At 43.6% G+C, this 17,360-nt stretch overlaps 1 protein-coding gene across 4 annotated transcripts in view; it reads left to right on the top strand.

Moving 5' to 3' along the window:
- Positions 1–16,941, top strand: part of SUSD6 (sushi domain containing 6) — a 56,107-nt gene extending 39,166 nt beyond the window's left edge. For all 4 annotated transcript variants that reach the window (XM_080995625.1, XM_080995623.1, XM_080995626.1 and 1 more), the window contains exons 3-6: positions 3,417–3,614; positions 4,894–5,032; positions 8,523–8,947; positions 10,670–16,941. In XM_080995625.1, coding sequence (XP_080851751.1) covers positions 3,417–3,614; positions 4,894–5,032; positions 8,523–8,947; positions 10,670–10,695 — 788 coding nt within the window. In that variant the 3' untranslated portion in view covers positions 10,696–16,941. The remainder of the gene's footprint in view (positions 1–3,416; positions 3,615–4,893; positions 5,033–8,522; positions 8,948–10,669) is intronic.
- The last annotated feature ends 419 nt before the right edge of the window (positions 16,942–17,360 follow it).

Genomic DNA, 17,360 nt, shown 5'->3' with positions numbered 1-17,360 from the left:
ACTTTTCAGCTTGTGTTTGACTTGGAACACTGAAGCTTTTAGGTGTCCTAGTAGTGGACACAAATGTATTAATTGTGACAGAAGTACTTGGAGAGCCAGCAGACACTTAGTATACAGACTGCATACAATGTTGGTTTTGTTGTTGGTTTTGTTCTGTTGAAGTAAAGCAGATTAATGATAAATGGCCTTTGTTTGCTTGCTTCTGGAATGCTGTAATGAATTATGCTAACCCTGGGAATGGATTGTCTTTTTCTATGCAATTTCCCCCTGTTACATTTGTTGCTGTTTTTGTTAGAAATATATTACAAATTAGAATATAGATTTGACAAGTTTAGTGTCACAAAAATAAAGTACACCTTTTCCCCAGTGAAATGTCTGGAAAACTATGAAATATGTGTGTTTTTGAAGGTCTGTCAACATAAGCAAACACACTCTAAATCCAGTTCATAAGTAATACTTTTGCTGGTGTGTAATATTTTTAAAGCCCAATTTTATATTAACACAGAAACCAAATTAAGGCAGCTTATGGGATACAAATAGTTACTATGTTCCATAATCATTGGCTAAGATTTGATACACCATTATTTGACTCTTTAAATTTCTCAAAGCATTCTTAGGAACATGGCCTACTGATGAGATGGTTTTAACTGCACAGTTAGAGCACGCTACAGGACATAGGGCAGGATTAACCAAATGAGTCCCATCAGCATGAACCCTCAAAATTGGCTTGGGGAGGTGTCCAGAGAACCCCCAGAACAGTGTGCAGAGGGGGGATCATTCCATCTGGGAAGCGCAAATGCTTTTGCGAATGGAGCATTTGTCATGGCACGGCATTAAAGTCCAACTAATATTTTTAATAGAAAGCTGTACTCTGGCAGGTTTCCTCCCTGGTTTGCTAATCATGGTAGAGGGTTAATGAGGATGCGGTATTTCTAGTGTTGCCGCATGTTAATTAAGAATTCAACTCTGCTGCTTGTGAATCACCAGCTGGTGACTGCATTGGTATAAGACTGTAATTAGTCTTTATTTCTCTTTTGGGGATCTTTTATTAAAAAGCTTTGGGGAAGTCTGAAATGACTGGGCATATTTTACACTGTATAAGTGTTTGTGTCTAATTACATAAATGCACAGCTATGATTACACAGACAAATCCCTTCTCTTGAGCGTGCTCTCATTTATCAACATTAGCTTACAAAAGTAGACTCTTCTTCAAAATACAGGCTTGACAGGGAAACAGTAATTTCCCAATAATGATTTGATATGAAGAAACCAGGAGCAACAAACGTTGAAGTTTTTTCTGCTGTGAATTCAGTAAAGTTCATAGTGAAATAAACAATTGGGTGGGAGTAAGAAGTACACTAAAATGTTCATTTTAAAAATCTTGTACTGTGTTCCTATTGCATTATACATTACATCTTACGTGGTATAGAGACAGGTTTTTTAACAGCCATCAACATAGTCTGAGCTTGATGTCAGCTGCAACCCCCAACTATTGTGGCAGATTTTGAGAGAAGCTCCTTCTGGAACCTGCCCTTTTCTTGACATAACCATCTGCTCTCATGCTGAAGATGCCTGATCTTCAACACCTCAAAGACAAAAAATGAAGATGTCTAGTCAGTAAAAGTCCATATTGTTCAAGGTCTGGGCTGTTGAACTTGCATTCCTGTGCTGAACTTCAGCTTCAGCTAACATTTTACATATTGTGGGAAATGAAACGAGAGCTCACTAATTTATAACAGATGCTTTTGAACACGGCGTGGCACCATCTATTTTCTACACCCCAGTACCAAGTTACCTTGATGAGCACATTTACAAGGGAAATAATGAGAAAAGCCGAGACAGAAGACCAGTGCATGTATCTTTTATTTATTTGAGGCTGTTGTTTCTGCATTTCTGGAAGAGTGAAAGATCTGACACTCATAAAGTAATCTATTCATGAATAATTATTGCATGTTTTTATAGACCTAGTCCCGCCCCCGTCCCGCCCCCACTGCCGAAAGTAATCAGTAGTGCAATTGTACCATTGTGTGAATGGATTATCCACAGTCAGAGTCATCAGTGCTTCTGAATACCAGTTGCTGGAAGCCACAGGAAGAGACAGTGCTCTTGTTTGGCTCCTGCTTGCGGGTTTCCCACAGGTATCTGGTCGACCACTGAGAACAGGAAGCTGGACTAGATGGGCCATTGGCCTGATCCAGCAGGCTTTTTTGTTCTTATCCCAGTGCTTTTCTAAGTTAAATTGTTTTTCCAAGTCCTTAAACTGAAAAGTTGTAATTGGAACAAATTATTTGATTTGATTTATTATATCTCTATGCCGCTTTTCATTCAAATGAATCCCAAAACCGTTTGCAAACAATAAATAAAAATAACATGACGGAACATAATAGAACCTCACAAATAGTGCATAATTTGTTGTTGCTGGCATCCATCTGTCTCGGGAGACAATGGAGGAGTGCACTTTTGGGGCTGAAGTCAAAAGAACATAATGGAACATCACAAATGCATCATACATAATATAGGATAATTAACAAATAATCAGTAAAACAGTTACAATTTGTAAAACACTGTTAACAAAACAACTAAAAAAAAGCTAAAAATCACCATTAAAGCAAAAGGCATATTATATGATTAGCAATACAACAATACAACATTTATCATACATAAAACAAAATAAACAACATCAGTTCATACATACTCTCTCCACACCCTCATGACTCATATTCTTTCACTCTATACAGCTCATTAAAATACACAGTCTTATAATGCCCGTGGCAGCAACTCACTTGGGCTGAAGGTGGGGCAGCACAGGTGAGACCAACCACCCTCTGATGGCAAACAGGTCTCTCTCCCTCGCCCCTCCCCTTCTCCTCACAGTTCTTCTTCTGGAAACAGTTCCCTTATGAAGGCTCCTACGGCTGGGGTGGGAGGGGGGCGGGTGAGGCAAGGCAGGTGGAAAAAGCCATTACCTGCTGGCCAACACAGAGTCTTTCTCCCCTCACATTGGAATTAAAATAGGTTGAGATTATGGCTGTGATGATCAGAAGCAACCGAAGGACCTTTAGGGATGCCGCCTGGCTTTTCAGCTGCCAACCTAGAAGCAACAGAATATGGTGCCTGTGGCAGTGGCAGAGTGCTAGTGGAGGAGTTGAGGTGCTCAGTCAGCTCAGTCAGCATCCATTGCATATGTTCCTCTCATCTGCCATGAGCAAAAAACGGACCCTGATTATTATGCAGCATTTTTCATTAACAGTTGAAATTCAGAAAATATTTGTGCTATATGTCTCAGTAGCACTTATAAGAATTAAGCTGGTAGAGGGAGGGCATCCGGTTTATTTCCTGTTGTTTCCTGCTTCTTTTCTTGCTCTCTCCCCTTGTTCAGTTTGTTATCATAACTGCTCTTTCCCCTCCCTTTTCAGTCTGTCCACAGCCACCCGAGCCTGAGAATGGAGGCTACATATGCCACCCGTCACCCTGCAAAGAGCCATTGACATCTGACAGTGTCATAGAGTATTTATGTGAGGAAGGCTATCTGCTGAAGGGAGACTACAAATATTTGACTTGCAAGAATGGAAAGTGGAACCCAGACATGGAAGTTACCTGTAGGCTCAGTCAAGGTCAGTAATGCTTCACTGTGAATATACTCACTCTCATTTTGTTGAATGCCTTTCAAGTACTAGCACATAAATCAGCGCCTGTCTAGACCTCAGAAAATGCATTGGGTTAACCTTATTATCTAAGGTCACATTGCCACTGCAAACTTGTAATCATGTCTTTCCTGAAGTGTAAGTTGCTGTGTGAGAGACAGTTCTGCCAAAAATCTCTAGCCCATTCCTACCCAAATTCACGACATTCTCACACACCAGTTTTGGTTGGTAAAAAGGTTTCATGCATAACTCTGAATGATTCCCCTTGATCTTCTTTTAAAATAGCAAGCTTATGGTTTAAGAGCAGCCCTGTAGAGGTTGTTTGATTTCAGATCCCATCAGCTTCAGTGAACCTGGTCAAGTTGAGGGAGAGGGGTCTAATTTGGACACTGCTTGATTGTACCCTGCTGCAGCACAGAATGTTCTCTCTGCCTAGTCCTGCCTGTCTCAAAAAGAAAAGAACTTTCCCAAAGTAACTTGACAGTTGTGTCTTGCAAGGTTTTTACCAGTTGGATAGGAATTCCTTTCCCATGACAGAAAGCCAAGAAGTCTGCAGGAAAATGTTTGTCATTTAATTGACCATGAGGTATTGGAGCAGAGAGAGAGAGAGAGAGAGAGAGAGGAGTGTGTGTAATTGAATAAAATGTTGTGGAAAGGAGAAATTCCCTGCAAGCTGGATGATGTGCTGAAAATCATGCATGTTTTTAAAGATTGTTGGGGTGAGTGGAGGAAGGATTGGTGCTTTCTGCACAACAGGAAGACAGGCTATTAAACAGATAAGATGAAGCAGTCTCACAGTTCACCAGTATGCTCGATGAGATGTTGACTTAGTCATCCAGACATAAATAAGGAGAAAATTTCAACTCCTTGTTCCCTTGATATAAAATGCAATTTAGATGAGAGGTAGGGGTAGGTGGGTGCTAGCTAGTAGGGTTAGCTTGCATTCATGTAACCAAATAGCCTTAACACTTGAAAGGGGCACTGGCTTTCAAATGGTTAAGGTAGCTTGGGAATTGTGTTGGAGTAAGTGTCACTTGACAACCCAATGAATGCATTTGGGACAGGTCTCTCCCCAGGACAATTCCACATGGTATTGACTTGAGGACAAAGCTGGCCTTGTGAAGACCAGAGCACCCTTATAATCCTACTTTCTATCCTAGCCCAGTTTATTAGGACTCATTTGGTGGTGGGAAACAGCTGCTTCATAAGAAGAAACCATTAAAAAACAACTTTTTCTTTTGCTCTACAGATAAAGGTTCACCTCCAAGTGTAGGAGTGCCCACCCTGTCCATAGTGGCTTCCACAGCAAGCTCTGTAGCTCTCATCCTCCTCTTAGTTGTGTTGTTTGTTTTGCTGCAGCCAAAGCTGAAGTCCTTTCATCACAGCAGGTGAGCTTCTGGGAGTTGGTGGAGATGACCTGTAACTAGAGGGCAGATGTTTGTGCATGCAGATGCTTAGAGAAGAGAAATGGTGTCTCTCTCGTTGCTGCTGTTGTCCTGCCTACAACCATGCTTATTGCCTGCTCCTTTTTTATTATTCTTTTTGTGTTATTTTCACTCTTGTGGATTTCTTCTCTAGGTTGAGTTCTAGTAGGCAGAGTATCTGCATTCTTTGGCAAAAAGTTGCTATCAGGCTGCTGATCCTCCTGCAAGTCTGCACAACTAAGACTGATCACTAAGCTTAATGCAGTCTAGCAGCTCCATGTTGCGACCTGCAAAGGCTTGATAAGCCTCTTGTTCTTATTGCCTCCAGGGGATTGTAGAAAAGGGGGCGGGGGCTGTGAAGACTGCATTGGGCTTGATGGTTCTCAAGTTGTGCAGGCCTCTAATGACGCAGTCTCATAAGCTGTAGAGAAGATTTAGCCTTGGTAGTTCCTTGGGAAGCATTCCTTAGGCCCAGCTTTTACTGATGATTTTTGGCAGAGGTCCAAAACAGCCTGCTAAAAGCTGTGGCTGCCAAGATCCTACAATTTCCCTTGCTGGTTTGGCCACTCCATGGCCCAAAGAGCCTTCTTACCCTTACCTGCAGGAAAAGGGAGAGTGGGGGGCTTGCAGACTTGACCTTTGTGCAGCTGAGGTGCTCTTGGCACTTCAGTTACACAGTAGCTAAACAACCCCTATCCAGCCTCCCACTTTTGGAGCTGTGGGGAGGGATTGCAGTGCAACTATGTCCACCACCATAGTTCAAAGGTTGGGGGCTGCTCATGCTCACCTGATGGTGGCGTTGCACTTGCTGAGTGGAAGCTTTGCTTTGGTCTTCACTTAGAGGGATAGGGGAGGGCTTAGTATAGAGGGTTAGTGAGCCTTCCAAGTCTCTGCTGCAGAGGCTGTTAAATGGCAGCAGTTAAGTAGCTATTGCTGTAATACAGGCATTAGTATGTGGGTTCTGGGTCATATAGAATCATAGAATTGTACAGTCAGAAGGGACTCTGAGGATCATCTAGTCCAACCCCCTGCAATGCAGGAATATGCAGTTGCACCATACAGGGATTGAACTTGCAACCTTGACATTATCAGCACCATGCTCCAACCAACTGAACTATCCAGGCTTATTCACACAGAGCATATTTTGCAGCGAGGTAGAAGAAAGGGACTTTCCATCTTACTAGTTTTTATATTGGAGCAAACAGCGAGCTTCACAGATGCAGAATGAGGCATAATTTTCCTTTCTAAGCCCAGTATCTGAAGTAGCAGGAGGCTTGGTGGTTGGGGAGAGAAAGTCTGCCTCTTAACAAGATAATGAACTCAGGGCAGCAATCACACAACACAGAAATTATTCATTGAGGAGAGCGCCAGAAACATCTGTGGTGCTCTTTTGCAATGTATGTAGGCGATGAGGCCCACAGTAACAGGCACTGCTTTGTTGCTTCATGGCTAATTTCTGCGGCAGTCCTGTCTGCTGTTCTGCTTTTACACTCTCCAATTTTGCATGGAAACAGATCTGAAGCTTAGTCTCAAACCATATAGACATGTTGTCTTTCCTATACCACTCTCTTGGATAATGGACACCCCCTTCCCCCAAAAGAAGAAAACATATGTGCATTCTTTTTTAAGGTGTGTTGTTCTTTGCAGCAGCAGCTGTGAAATGGAACACCCATTTTAGGGGGCGGGCAAACAGAGACCAATAATACGTGTCCATTTCACAGTTGTAAAACTGAGCAAAAGCCTATTTCACAGTAGGGAGAGTGGTGATGTTAGTTGTTTCTCTATTAAAGGTAAAGTGTAAAGGGACCCCTGACCATTAGGTCCAGTTGCGGACGACTCTGGGGTTGCGGCACTCATCTCCCTTTACTGGCCAAGAGAGCCCGTGTACAGCTTCCGGGTCATGTGGCCAGCATGACTAAGCCACTTCTGGCAAACCAGAGCAGTGCACGGAAACGCCGTTTACCTTCCCGCCGGAGCGGTACCTATTTATCTACTTGCACTTTGACGTGCTTTTGAACTGCTAGGTCGGCAGGAGCAGGGACCGAGCAATGGGAGCTCACCCTGTCATGGGGATTTGAAATGCCGACCTACCAATCGGCAAACCCTAGGCTCAGTGGTTTAGACCGCAGTGCAACTCGCGTCCCTGCTGCTATCAATTCCATTGTCTCAGAAGCTGAAACTCTTGCTTGAATTGGACATTCGAAATCTTACTCAGTTCTGGAGACTTGATGAGGGTTTGTTAAAACAAACACACACATATGTGGTGGGAGGAACCCCAGACATTTCCCTGGAAATGCTGAGAATTTCCCCTCCTGCTATGTTCTGACACATGCTGTTCTTAGTCACATTATTCCCAGTCAGTCCAGCTGTTCTTAACCTGGATATAGGGTTCAGTGCCGAAGCATTCCTGGTTGAGGAGTCTCATTGAGCAGTTAATTCTCCTGACAGACAACTTTTGCTGCTGTGTAGACCATTTCTCTGGCTTCGGAGGCAGAGAGCTGTTCCACAGAAGCCCAGCAATATTGCGATACCAGCCCAGGAAGTTAAATGCCATAATTTTTTTTTATCAGGGCGCAGATTCCAGAGCTGTGGCTCCTCTCCTTGATTATGGGGTTATGGTATAAGGTGTTTGCTAATAGTTAATAAATTCACCTCAGTTTTCTGTCTGTTGCTTAACACTCATATGATACCGTTTGCTGATGAGGTGTATTGTCCCACCATGTCCCACCACTCTTCAGCAGCTTCTATAGTAATTTGTGTCCAATATTTCATGTGTGTGAGTCTTAGTCCCCCCTCCCTCAGTGTATAACTTACAGAGTTAGTATCGCCCAGTGCTCAGTTATGAACTGGGAGTGTCCAAGTTCAAATCTCAGTTCAGCCATGAACACACAGGGTGGTCTTAACATTGTTCCTTAGTCTCTTCCCTGCCCATCTGCAATGCACAGAGGGATGGTCATATTGCCTGCCTTACATGCTTGTAAGGGCTGAGGTGTAAAGAGCTTAGAAACCTTAAGTGTATTTCCTTTTTCAACCCAAAAGGGAAGCATGGAGTTTGGCTGCCACATGGCTGGTGTGCCCTGGGTGCCATGACAGGCTAGGAAGCTCCTTGTTTCCTTTTCCTGCTCCAGCATTCCAGTTGCTAAATTGTCCCCAGCTTTCCTCCCAGGCTAGGAGCTGGGATGGGGATTAGATTGCCAAACAGTTGCTGGGATGAACCCTGCTCACCCACCCCCTGCACCTCCAAGGCCAGGAATCATGCTTCTTGCTTGCCATTGCCAGTGAAAGTGTTGAAGTCCAGTTATGCTGGCTGATTTCAAGTATAAAGTGTAATGAAACAGCATGTCAAGAAGAACTGAATCTAGGAGTTCTGCAGATACAGTATTGCACAAATGCTTTTGTATTCTTGGGCATCACAGACCATAATGTGGATTCTTTCTCTAAAATTCTAATGCAGGCGTGATCAAGGTGTTTCTGGGGACCAGGTTTCCATCGTGGTGGATGGAGTCCAGGTGGCACTGCCATCCTATGAAGAAGCTGTCTATGGCAGTGCTGGGAACTGCATACCTCCTTCGGATTCACGGGTACAGATTGTCCTTTCAGAGGGAGCTGGGCAAAGTGGAGCGAGGGAGATGCAGCAGCCACCAGACCAAGTGGGTCACAACTGCTTTGCTGGGGAGGATGAAATCCCTGGACGTTCTGGACTGTGTGAAGCTAGCAGCTCTCACCACTCGGAGGCTGTTCTAGTTCATCAGGCGACCACCTCCTCTTGGGTTGCTGGTGCATCTTGTAGCAGACCTGGGCACAAAGAAGCTCCAGACTCAGAAAGCAGTGATGTACAAAGCCTTCTATCACTTGCTTCCTCAGAGGAGTACACGGATGGTAAGCAAACTGAAAAATAAGTCTTTCACCTAAACTCCTGCTAATTGGAATTTTAAAAGTTCATATATCCTAGTGTTTCCAAAGTGCCTTTCACCTTACAGTGGAACATTTACAAGGAGAAATACTTTATTAAAAGTACTAGGATCCTCCTCCCTTCTCTTCCCCCTTTCTCCAACGCACAATCCCTAACAGCGTTCTGGTATAAGTCATTCAGTAATGGACTGAGTAATGATGTTGCTTCTGGTGTGGATCTACAATGGTGGCTATTCATTGGACATAAAAACTGGCAATCACAATTGTACTGCACATTCTGGGGGGGGGGGAACCCCCTGCACATTACAGTTTTTTTCTTTGTGAGTGGAAAGAAGTGGATCATAGCTGCTAACTAGCAGCACCTAGACTGGTGTCTGGGAGTGGCCGCTGGGACCATTTAACCCCGGTCCTAAAGGATCTTCATTGCAGAGGCAGAGCTAGCTGGTCTGGCACCTGGAGTGGCATGCACCGGGGGGGGGGCTAGTGTCCCGGGGGTGAGGCAAGCGTCCCAGGGGGACACTGCCCACGGTGAGCATCCCGGGGGGTGCGCCGCCCACCGCAAGCATCCCGGGGGGCGGGGCAGCAATGCTACGCCCCCTCAGGGATGACACCCGGGGCGGGCTGCACCCATCTTGCTCTGCCTCTGCTTCATTGGTTCCCAGTGTGTTTCCAAGCACAATTCAAAGTGTTGGTGCTGACCTTTAAAGTCTTAAACAGCCTCGGCCCAGTATACCTGAAGGAGCATCTCCTTCCTCATCATTCAGCCTGGACACTGAGGTCCACCTCCGAGGGTCTTCTGCTAGTTTCTTCACTGTGAGAAGCGAGGTTACAGGGAACCAGGCAAGAGGGCCTTCTCGGTAGCGGAGCCCTCCCTGTGGAATGCCCTCCCATCAGATGTCAAGGAAATAAACAACTATCTGACTTTTAGAAGATATCTGAAGGCAGCCCTGTATCAGGAAGTTTTTAATGTTTGATGTTTTAGTATGTTCTGATGTATGCTGTGAGCTGCCCAGAGTGGCTGGGAAAACCCAGCCAGATTTGTGGGGTATAAATAATAACTTTAAATAAATAAATAAATATCAAAAACTTGTGCCCACCAGATAGCCTTCTATGAGACCCAATTTTTGCTTCCCATCACAAATAAAATTGTCCGTGTTTGAAACAAGCCAAGAACAACAACAAAAGCACATCCTTATCTTGTAATCTGAATAAACTCTACCAAATTAGTAAAGTGTTCTAAATGTGCATAATTAGTTCCAGCTGCTGAACTCCGGACTTTGTATTTTCATGTGGATGACAGAAAGTGCAGGATGTTGTGTGTGGAGGGGAAGAGAGAAGTTGATCCTTTCTGCTGTGATTATTTTGCAGTCCTTTGACACCTGCTGAAGAAAGCAGCTTTAGTCAGTAAGCCTTAGTCTCTCATCCCAAGAAAATCCTCAATAGTTAAGAGACTTTGGGGCTTTGCTAGGGGAAAGTCCTTGAAGAAGCATGACTGACAAGGGTTTTAAAGGGTGGCTCATTTTTATAGAAGCTTGACATGGTCAAATAAGAACTTGATAAACGGAAAGGGCTTTATGGACAGCCGAGACTTATATCAAGACTGTGCTGTGTGGTATTTCAGATATGGAACGTAAACACAAAAGATTGTTTAACTTGTCTTTTTTTCTCTCTTCCTCTCTCCCAATCCAGATATTCCATTGTTGAAAGAAGCATGAGGCTTGCTGCGTTTGTCTAGCCTTTTCTCTCCATTTTCCTTCTTCCGGGATGGTGAGCACTCCTCGCAGACTTTCCCCACCTTCATGCGCTGTGCCCTGAATACCTCCAGACACATACCCCATAGCTGAAGATCCAAAGGATGCCGCCAGGATGCCTCCTCGATGCATCAGTGGGGTGTACAGGGTGCCAGCTATTCCTCCCCACATTTTATCTACATTAAGGGGGGGCTTCAGTGACATCAGTGGACTTAAGCTCCTCATACCTCTCCCCTACCCCACCAAATGTTTGAGTGTGGTCCCTGGAGAGCTGCTATTTACTTGTGCCTTGCTCCTTCTCACACTGGCTTGTTGCAGCTTCTCGTGGGCTTTACTAGCTTCTGGATTTCTGCTCAGAAAGCAGGGCCAAAAAACAACAACTAAGCTTGCTTTTCTGGGTGCAAAGAGTTTCCTTCCATTTATTCACTGTCTTATGAAGGCAAGTCAGAACACCTCTGGATGGGCTGTGAGGAGGGGTGGGTCAGAGTCCAGTTGTAGTGACATACACATACTGTTGCCCTCAACATAGACTACTTAACGTAGCTGCACTTGAACTTGGGCAGTGTTGGCTATGTTAAAGGCCACTGCAACTTGCCGACCTTTTTTCTTTTTTCTTTTAAAGAAAAACAAGATCATTAATGGCAAGCTTAGGCGGCCACTTGCTTTTCTTTGTTTCCCAAAGAGAGGGAGAAAGCGAACACTTGCTGGGGTGAAATGTCTGTACCTCTGCAAGCTTCCATTTAAACAAAACAAAACTGTCCCGCCCTCTATCTTGGTTCATCAAAGACGATTCTCTAAACTTGGTGTGAGCTGAAGTCTAGGGTTGTCTTGAGACAAACAGCTTAGAGCAGTTCAATCTATGACCAGATTTAAGAGCACTTGCATTGAGAAGCCCACATGGAAAATGACTGCCCTCTTCCTAGAACAGCCAGCCTGCCAGCAATACAACAGCTGTACCATAGTTGATCCAAAGCCTTTCATCTTGGAGTGTGTTGAGCTCGTTTTCTGTGGAATGACTGTAGGATGTCAGTGTGTGTGCACATTGTGCTGTTCCCCGAGTAGGGTTCATCACCTATGCCTTTACTTTGACCCACCTTAATGAGAGAGCAATTTTGGCCTCACCACTTTATTTTTGTTGCTGTTGTTGGGTCCCATCCTTGCAAAAGCAATGCCAGGGGTTTTAGTGTTTAGCCTGCATTGCTTATGTCTTCCTCCTGGTTCTGTTAGAACCTAGTCATTGGAAAATGGATCACCATTAGCAAGTACCTAGCTTTTTGTATCTGGCATGTCCTGTTTGCCTTGAATGAATAACAGTGATAGTCTGCCTTAAAACAAAATAGAATGGAAAGAGCCATGCTGCTGTCTTTACCCTTTTGGAAGACCCCTTGCCCCAGTTTCTTCCTCCACCCACTCCCATTGCACACTGCTTCTTTCTATGCAGGGACTATGTTCACTTACCTCCACCTTTTTCCATATAAATATACTTATTGCTCTTGTTTATCTAGCCCTCTGTGGTCAGTGCATTGCAGTTTGATGGCATCATGGAAGTATAAATTCCCAGATTTTCTCCAGTGAGCCTTCCTTAATTGAACAGTTCCGTGACCTTTCCTAAAGATTCCTACAACAAAAGTGGAACGGCTTGGTTGCCAGTTCTCACACTTGGCCCTGTCTTAAAGCCAGGGTGAGCACACAGAACCACAGTGTGCTTTAAAATATCAAGGGAACTAGAAAGCCCATCCTTTGAAAAATGGAAGTGGCAGAGGTCAACCCCGTTTACTGTCTCATAACAATGCATTAACATGGGAGACAGCTGTGGAAAAAGGCAGCACTTTGCCTCCCCCCCCCCAACCTGCCTACCACCAACAAATCTGAATGGGAAGCAGCACGATTCCCTGGGCCACTGTCCGTGTTCTCCAGCATCAGATGGGCATTGCACACTGTGCACATTCCACACGAAAGCACACAGATTGGTACTGAATATAGACCCAAGCATTCAGATAATTACAGGTTGCAGCTTTAATTCAAAGCTGTTTAGCTCCTTTGTGAAAATTGCCTTGCAGATCTGTGGGCGATGTATCTGATTGAAATCAGACCATTGTCTTTTCATTGCCGGCTTATTTGTATGCTGCTTTCTCACAGGATTTTGCTCAGATTGGTTCACAGCGTATCTAGGGACTGGCAACCGCAATTAAAAGAACGTAAGAAAAAATAATTATAATGATAATTAGAAAAACACATCATTTAAAAATCAGTATGTACAATGCCATGGAAAACAATATACACATGCTAACGTAACAGTTTAAAATTAAGCAGAAGAGAGAATAAAGTCTCAGGGCTGTGCATAGTTCCTCATGCTTCATCCTGATTAGCAGAAGCAAACTAAATTGCCCAAGAGTAGCCCAATGGATGGCAATTAGGTTGCTTTTTATAATGTATACAGGCCACAGAAATGTGGATTGCCTTGATGCCCAATATTGGCTGTTATCACAGAATACATATATGGCCCTAACCTTAGGCTTTCCAGGCTTGCTCTTTGAGACCCCCAGTGGTAGAGCAGGTTCTCTCACCTTGTTCAGAGAGTGCTGCTCTTCTTCAATGTGGTGTTTAGATCAGCCTTCACTAACTGGATGCCCTCCAGATGATTTGGAGTACAGTTCCCATCAGCCCCAGCCAACACAGCCATGCTGTGGCTTAGATTCCTCTGCTGTTTATAAAAGAAAGCCTCCCCCCCACACCCTGCCTGATATATTTGGGATGTTGTTGCATGGGGAGGTTATATCAGCAATTAAAGAGCACCATTTATGCAGAAGGATTTAGCTGTGCCCATATCTATCATCTTGAGTTGCAGTGACAGAACTGCTAAATGTTTTGGACGGTGTGAAAGAGTGGCAGAATTTTGGGTGACACCTAGCCCAAAGAAAAGTATCTAGTTTCTTCCTTTTTTGTTTAACAACAGAATGAAGCAATAACACCACTCTTAATTTCCATCCCCCATTCACCTGTGGATGGTTCATATTTTTTGTGCAGGTACATGAAGAGTCAGATATCAACTTGGGTCTTAAATCTGGAATAGGCATTTCACCTGAGTAATTTAAATGAGGGACACAAAAGAACTTTATGGTTGAAATCTTATGGGAGACAACAGAAGAGCAGTTTTTCTCTTTCATAAAATTTGGTTTTTGAAAAATGAAATACAAATGTTACGGTCTTCAGGCTAAGAATGTAGGTGCCCCCCCCTTTTTTAAGATTTTCTATTCTCAGGTTCTTAAATACAAATTTATGAAGGGCAAGAATAGCAATAGCTATTATCTATAATGCTCAGGGCATCTATTCTAATGCTCAGGCTGGAAATGAAAGGGGTCCTCTGTTTTAAAACCATGACACATTTTTTAAGAATTCTGAGACATCAGTTGAAACAACCACTGGCCCAATGCTGTGTAGCTGTTAGGTGCCTAATAAGTCAACTAATTTAATTAAATTCTTTCAGTCTTGTGTACAGAATGCCAGATGCTGCAAGGACACACTTTGTGCCTGGCAAGAATAAAACTCCTCTAAGGTTGTATTTGTCTACTTTTGAAAATTGTAGGCATCTAGAATTTGATTCTGCAGGCTCACCTTGCCCTTTGAATGCTGGAACATAACACCTCTGATAAATGAGTGGTTCCCATGCCATGTAACCCTCCATTTAGAATATTGGTTGATCATATGAAACTGCCTTATACTGAGTTAATGCTGGTCCAGAAAAGTCTACTCTGACTGGCAGAGGTCTTTCCCAGCTGAAGTGGGGTGTGTGTGTGTTTGTGTGTGTGTGAAGAGCTGAGGAATTGAATGTGGGACCTCTTGTGTACACTGCATGTACTCTACCACTGAGCAATAGCTCTTCCCTTATACTTCCATGCACCTACTGCTAAAAGCAAGATAACACTTGTTTAAACTAAAATGCAGCACTTCTCCAGTGGTTAGATACCTACTGTGGTAAGCTGCCAGAATATTTGTGCATCCAGTTTATGTATGGCACATACAGCAAGTGTCTCTTAAAACAGCTGCTGCTGACACTGGAGACCTGCTGGAGAGAGGGCAGGAGTCAAGACTGTCTGTTTGAGGTATGATGAGGCCCATTAACTACCGATGACCCAAGAAGCTTTAGCATTTACAGGAAGCCTGATGTCCTTGCCATGGTGTCACTCCTGTTGTAGGAAAATCTGAAACCTGGGAGCCCATGCAAGTTGAGGCAAATAGGATTACCATTTAGGTTGCAATACCATACACATTTACCTGGAAGTAAGTCCCACTTAACTTAGTGAGGCTTACTTTTCAGCAAACACTTGTAGGATTGTGCATTCAGGTTTTTCAGGTGCTTAGCTTTGAAACTTGCTCTCACGTAAAATAAGTTGGAGCAAGAGGTGAAGTAAGACATTGGATTGGCTTTCCATTTTTAATGGCATGAATACAGTAGGCTTTGATGCACCCTACAGATTGAGAAAAAACTGGCAGGACAATGGATGAAGGGGAACTGGAGGGGCTGGACACTTGGGTGCAGGCTTCTCTTGCATCAACTCTTTTCTAGGGCCACTTCTGGTACACATTTTTTCTCACTGGAGCGCTTTTGTATGATAATTCCTTGCAGCATTTTTAGGCAGAGTGTTAAATGCATGTTACTAACTCTGAGAGAGAAAGGTGCCGCCCAGCTCCTCATTGCCTTTTAGAAGTAAGTGGAGATTGAAAGGGCTTCTTTGTACACTCCATACTTAATTTTTACCACTTTCTCGTTGAGAGATTTTCTTTTGGATACCACAGGGGCTTTTTGCACATGAGAATGCATACTCATGTCTACCAAATAAATGAGTAAATACCACATTAGTTGGCTTCTGTGGCGCATGGGGAGAGCATTTCCAAAATGAAGATGCTCGTGGTACCTGCACTAGGGTAATATAGCACATGCACAAACTGAAACTGTTAGTGTACTGTTTCTTAATCCTTGTGAGGAAGTCTGTGACATCCTTGACCAACCTGCTGCCCACCAGAGGTTTCTTACTACAGTGTTTTCAGGTGGTTTAAGCAGTACTGGATGCATTGTATTACAGCTCTACCATCATTTCCAAATATGGTCCACCCGTACACGTTGTTCAGAAAAACAAAGTTGGCCGCAAGTTAAGATCAGTTCACAATTTACACGTCTATGGAGTGACTACTGTCTAGTGTCTGTAAACACGTCAATACGTGCATTTCTGTCACACTTTATTATTGGTATGGGGAAACCTGTGGACCTCCAGATGTTGTGGGACTACACCTCCAATTATCCCTGACCATTATCCATCCTGGTTGGGGCTGATGTGTGTTCCCACCCCTGCATCTACAATAGATGTTGTGCCCACAGCAGAAAGAACTGCTGTTTTGATGTGTGAATCAGCCCTCTGTTTCCCTTACTGCTTTTATAGTAGCGTAGTGAGCATACAAACAAAGGACTGAGTATGGGGGGGTTTTTTGGGTAGGAAACCTTCCATTGGCTTGATTCATGTTAGGTAGTATCCTATGGAGATCTCTCTCTCTCTCTCTCTCTCTCTCTCTCTCTCTCTCTCTCTCTCTCATGCTTCAGTCCTGGGCTTCTTTCCTGCAGATTTTTTAAAAATTGCTTTTGGAGTTGACCACCTCTGTCACTTTATTAAGATTTCAATGCTTGCACCAGAGGAGATGTGTGTTGAATGGTGAACACTTCTATGTTGATATATATCTTGAGATACTGGCTTCTGCTAATACTGGTTGTCCATTTCTACTGGAGATAGCACTGCTGCATTTGCTTTTACATGGAAGCTCACACAGTTCAGACCAAATGTTCCATCAGAACAAGCACTTGCACACCTTCTGTTACCCAGTGGGCAGGCTGCAGGTAGTTGGAGATGCAAACACACAGGGAGAACCTGGTTGCCTTCAGTGCTTCTTATTTGTTTGTAATCTGAGTTGCACCACTATGAAACTATTTGCAGAATGGTACTCGTATATATGTGGGATTTAAAAATACCATAACGCTGTGCAGGATGTCAATCAGTTTTTATTTTGCTTTATTCTATATATATATATTTTTCTGGTATCCTGTACATTGAAGTGGGTGTGAAGATAGTATTTTAATATTTGTACAAAGTTTAATTTAATTTCAATTATTCTATGTATATAACTGCATTTCTAAATTAAAAAAAAATCTTTTGAAGTTAATTGCTTGAGGGTTATTTTTGTCTGTACAAGAAGTATTCTGATGTAATCCTGCTTCCTTCCTTCCTGATACCATATAGCTGAATAATGGCCCATTTATCAAGCTCATCGAACAGAAGGCTCATCAATTTGGAAAGCGAATTTCTCTGCTGACAGAGAAATTGCTAGCACGCCTCCTTCATAGAATCAGAGAATTGTAGAGTTGGAAGGGACCACAAGCGTCATCTAGTCAAACCACCTGCAAAATCTTTTGCCCAATGTGGGGCTCCAACCCATAACTCTGAGATTAAGAGTCTCAATGCTGTACCGAATGAGCTGTTCAGCAACTGGCTCACCTGGGCAGAGGGACACCCCTATTCAATCTCTAACCCCTTCCCCCCAAACAGCCCAGCATAAGTGCTGTTTGGATTGCTCTGTTGCTA

This window comes from Podarcis pityusensis (assembly GCF_964106645.2).
Source record: "Podarcis pityusensis genome assembly, chromosome: 1".
NCBI classification, from domain to species: Eukaryota; Metazoa; Chordata; class Lepidosauria; order Squamata; family Lacertidae; genus Podarcis; species Podarcis pityusensis.
The sequence above is the reverse complement of the archived record's forward strand: the minus strand, read 5'-3'. Positions and strand labels throughout refer to the sequence as shown.